At 45.6% G+C, this 4,342-nt stretch overlaps 1 protein-coding gene across 1 annotated transcript; it reads left to right on the forward strand.

Moving 5' to 3' along the window:
• Window positions 1–680: 680 nt before the first annotated feature.
• Window positions 681–1,997, forward strand: LOC310875308 (alpha-2 adrenergic receptor-like; the record flags this gene model as incomplete). The annotated part of the gene is made up of 1 exon (XM_083788506.1): window positions 681–1,997. The coding sequence occupies one exon, from the start codon at window positions 681–683 to the stop codon at window positions 1,995–1,997; it is 1,317 nt and encodes a 438-aa protein (XP_083644632.1).
• Window positions 1,998–4,342: the final 2,345 nt, after the last annotated feature.

Raw genomic sequence — 4,342 nt, forward strand, 5'->3', positions numbered from 1 at the left:
GTATTGATTTTTGAGGGTTTTTGGCAGAAACGAATTGAGTTTAGGTATAGGCCTATAATAAACACATATAGGTTGTTTTCTGTGGCGATGAAATGCACGTGGTGTTCACACTTGACAGACGTTTTAAGCGTCAACGATATTAAAACGATTGCAGAACAATAATGTAGGTAGGCTACTCAGTCGGGGGGCGTGTCAAAAATGGGCTCGCTTCATGAGAACAACAACACATGGGCCACGCACGCACACCACGCACACACTCACACAGTGAGTGAGACGGCACTGATTAAGAGCTCTGCGCTCGAGCAGGAGAGTGTCTGGACTCTCTGGAGAGAGAACGCCTGAAACGGCAGACATACAAGTGTATAGTCTAACTGGGGAAATTAATTTTGTACGTTTTTTTTTATAATAGAAGAACAGAAGAACTTATAGCAGAGCCGCGTTATAGCTGCCTGATATATTTTAAGTGACATTTATAGCTTTTCCCCCAACTTTACTATATACTGCGTCATTTGGATTTATAGGCTACATGTATCCAATGACGCGCGCGCCGCTTTCATCTCGCCAACATGAACACGGTTTCTTCTTACCGTGGACATGTGAGCTTCTGATGGACTCTTCTTCATCACTGGAGTGACATTGACCACATTTCGGTCAGTTTTGGATAACGGGCGCAAATCGGCATGGATTCGTTTAATTCCAGCGGATTAGACGCGTCTCCGGTGATCCTTTTCAATTCCTCATGGACCCTGGGGTTGGACAGTGGCTATTCTTTGCCGGTGATAGCTGGCATAGCCGCTCTTGTGAGTTTTCTCATTCTGTTTACCGTTGTTGGGAACATATTAGTCGTAATAGCGGTGTTGACAAGCAGGGCATTGAAAGCCCCGCAGAACCTTTTCCTTGTGTCTTTGGCCACCGCAGACATTCTGGTCGCCACTTTAGTAATGCCCTTTTCGCTGGCAAACGAACTCATGGGCTACTGGTATTTTGGAAAAGTTTGGTGCGGTATTTACCTGGCACTGGACGTCTTGTTCTGCACCTCGTCCATCGTCCATCTGTGCGCAATCAGCTTGGACCGCTATTGGTCCGTTACGCAAGCCGTGGAGTACAACCTGAAACGAACTCCCAAGCGCGTCAAGTGCATAATTGTGATCGTGTGGCTTATATCTGCGTTTATTTCTTCTCCGCCGTTGATATCGATCGAGGGCAACAATACCGACGCGAGCTTATATCAGCCACAGTGTGAGCTCAACGACGACACATGGTACATCCTCTCCTCCAGCATGGCGTCGTTCTTCGCGCCGTGCGTAATTATGATTCTGGTGTACATCCGAATATACCAGGTGGCCAAGACCAGGACCAGGAACATGTCGGAGAAAAGGCCCGGGGGGACAGACGCGGGTGTCACGCAGACCGAGAACGGGCTGAGCAAAGCAGCCACCTCTCCGCTGCACGAGGAGCGAGAGAACGGACACTGTCGGTGCCCGCCTACGCCCAGTCGGCCCTGCACCACCACGGAGGTGGAAGCTGAGGAGAGCACCTCCTCGGAGGGTAAAGGTCACCCGCCTCGCGATCCGAACTCCACGAAGGTGAAGAGAGCAGCCATTCAAAAGAGCAGCTCCTTGCTGTCCAAACACTCCAGCCGCCTTTCCAGAGCCAGTAACAAGTCCATGGATCTCTTTACGTCCAGGAGGCAACGCCGGCGGCGGAGCTCGGCGTCCAGGAACAAAATCTCCCAGGCCAGGGAAAAGAGGTTCACTTTCGTCCTGGCCGTGGTCATGGGGGTGTTCGTGGTGTGTTGGTTCCCGTTTTTCTTTAGCTACAGCTTGTATGGCGTGTGCAGGGACTCCTGTAAGATCCCCGACCCCCTCTTTAAATTCTTTTTCTGGATTGGCTACTGCAACAGCTCCCTCAACCCCGCCATATACACCATTTTCAACCAGGATTTCCGACAAGCCTTCCAGAAGATTCTGTGCAAGTCGTGGAAGAAGTCATTTTAGATTATGAAGAAAAAGCCATTGCACAATGATGACCATGACAATCTCTCAACCAAGTGACATTAATGGAATGTAGGCCTACTATATATATATACAGTATATATATATATATATATAACTATTGTGTCTACAATATTCTGATGTATTTGTACACTCGTACTCTCGGCTGCTTACTGGCAATTGTGCATGTTGTGTTTGTTTGTTTGCACTCTGCATACTGAGGTATGCTCTCTAATGCTTAGTGTGGCATCTTTGTTCAAGCCTTCTCCAAATTCCACATACACACAGCAAGAGGCGGGGGGGGGGGGGGGCGGGGGCGGGGCGACCCCGGGGGGGTGTTCTGTTCTGACCCTTTGTGGCCTCCATTCAAACCCCAGATATTTAATTGGAATGCTGCCTAGTGGTTGAATGACATCTTAACATCTATTTCCTTGGCCCGTCGTGATTTATTACTGGGCCTTATTTCAATTGTGACAGCGGGAGTGGGAGTGACTGAGGGTAGACATAAGGGAGAGGCAGACAGAGAGCGGAGGAATGACACTGCAGCAAACACTCAGGCATGGCCGCGAGTTCAAACCAAGAACAGGCAGACAGGCATTTGCGGTGCCCATGTGGTATATTAAGCTATAATGCTCCCCGACCATTCGGCTATCGGGTCGACTGCCCAGGCCTGTCATGGTGTATGTTATAGATTATGTTTGAATTGACACATCTGAATGCTGCCATATACAGACTGAAAATATGATCAAGCCAAAAGACATATGGATGGTGGTGTGTGTGACATGTCCCCCCAGGAAGTGTACCTGTGACCCGGAGGAAAACTATACAGCTGCACAGTGGAACTCTGTCTGACCTGAGATCAGATTCATACGAGGTTTCCGCCGGACACACACTGGTCTGATGAACCCATTCTGACCTGAGATCAGATTAAAAAAATGTCAGTCGTTCTTCGATTTTTCAAAAAATAGCAGACCTACAAGCTCGTATCGCGCCACTCGGTGGCGCGATATGAGCTTGTAGATCTGTTATTTTTAAATAGCTAAAGCATGACATGATGCCGACACCAAAATGGGTGCCCGGTCAGAATGGGTTAAGACAACAAAGTGACACGTCAATTAGCTGTTTCTATGGTGTTCAATAAGAGGCTCTTGTTTTCGCAGTGCCCATGGATGAACTACTGAATGTTTTCGAGCAAAAAAACGGGAGCATTTATTTGAGGGGTTGGAAACGAAACAAAACAATCCATGTTTCTGTGATTTCTTGAGCTGTTTTTGCATTCAAACTTTGGAAAGTGCATTACATTTTCCCTCGCTTAAGTCGTCTGCTGTGTCATGCAAAATAAAGGCTGAAGAAATCATACATAATCCTATTTTGTGATGTTGGAGCTATATACAATTTACTGCTGAAGTATTTCCTCATGCAGGAATAAGTGTCAAATAGTAGTAGTAGTAGGCGTAGGACAACATTTGATTTATAATGCATTTGAAACAAAAACAAATGCTATACAGAGTAAAAACATGTGCATAAAAACTAGGCTATACATAAAAGTAGTTTAAGGGATGTTCTGATTTTCGTTTTTTGTTTTATCTTTGAAGTGTAAATGAGATCATTTTCAGATTTTTTTAAACTAAAGCTATCATTATTACTTTGAAGAAGCAAGTGTGCGTGTGTGAGTGAGCACGTGCGTGCGTGCGCGCGCACATTCAGCAGACCGAGGTGGCACTGTGGGAATCAATACAGTTGCACTAGTAGTAATGGGGTCAGATAAAGGTTGGGTCCTTCTGTTGGGGGACCTTCCATGTCAATTTGAAGGCGTTAGCAAAGCTTTTTCCAGGTTTGACGCTCTAGCCTCACTTCGCCTTAATCTAATACCGACCACGGCCCCTGTGGGCAAAAACCATGTGAAACAGAATTTCTCCTATACGCGACAAGGCAAAAGGCATGAAGGCAAGACACGTTTATTTGTATAACACATTTCAACAACAACAACAAGACAATTCAAAGTGCTTTACACCACCAGGGCTTCTCCACCTGGGGGTCATGACTCGTGACCCCAATTCTTTTTCAAAAAGATAAAAATAAAAGCAACTGAATGGCTGGAGAATGAAAATTTAGAGTTTACATAGTACACATAGTGTATGCATAAACTTGATTATATCTGGTTTCAGTGTTTATTTATGATGTATTTTCTCTAATATTAAGGTAGTTTGTTTTTGCTGAGGCTGGGCATGGAACCTATAAAAGAACAAGAGACAATCTCTTTATAATAACTCTGTGTGCCATTGTTGATGTTAACTGTCAGCATAAATGTGAGGTCACAATCACAGCAAAGAAAAGGAATGCGATAT

The sequence above is a fragment of the Protomyctophum parallelum genome, assembly GCF_964188405.1.
Source record: "Protomyctophum parallelum genome assembly, chromosome: 18".
NCBI lineage: Eukaryota > Metazoa > Chordata > Actinopteri > Myctophiformes > Myctophidae > Protomyctophum > Protomyctophum parallelum.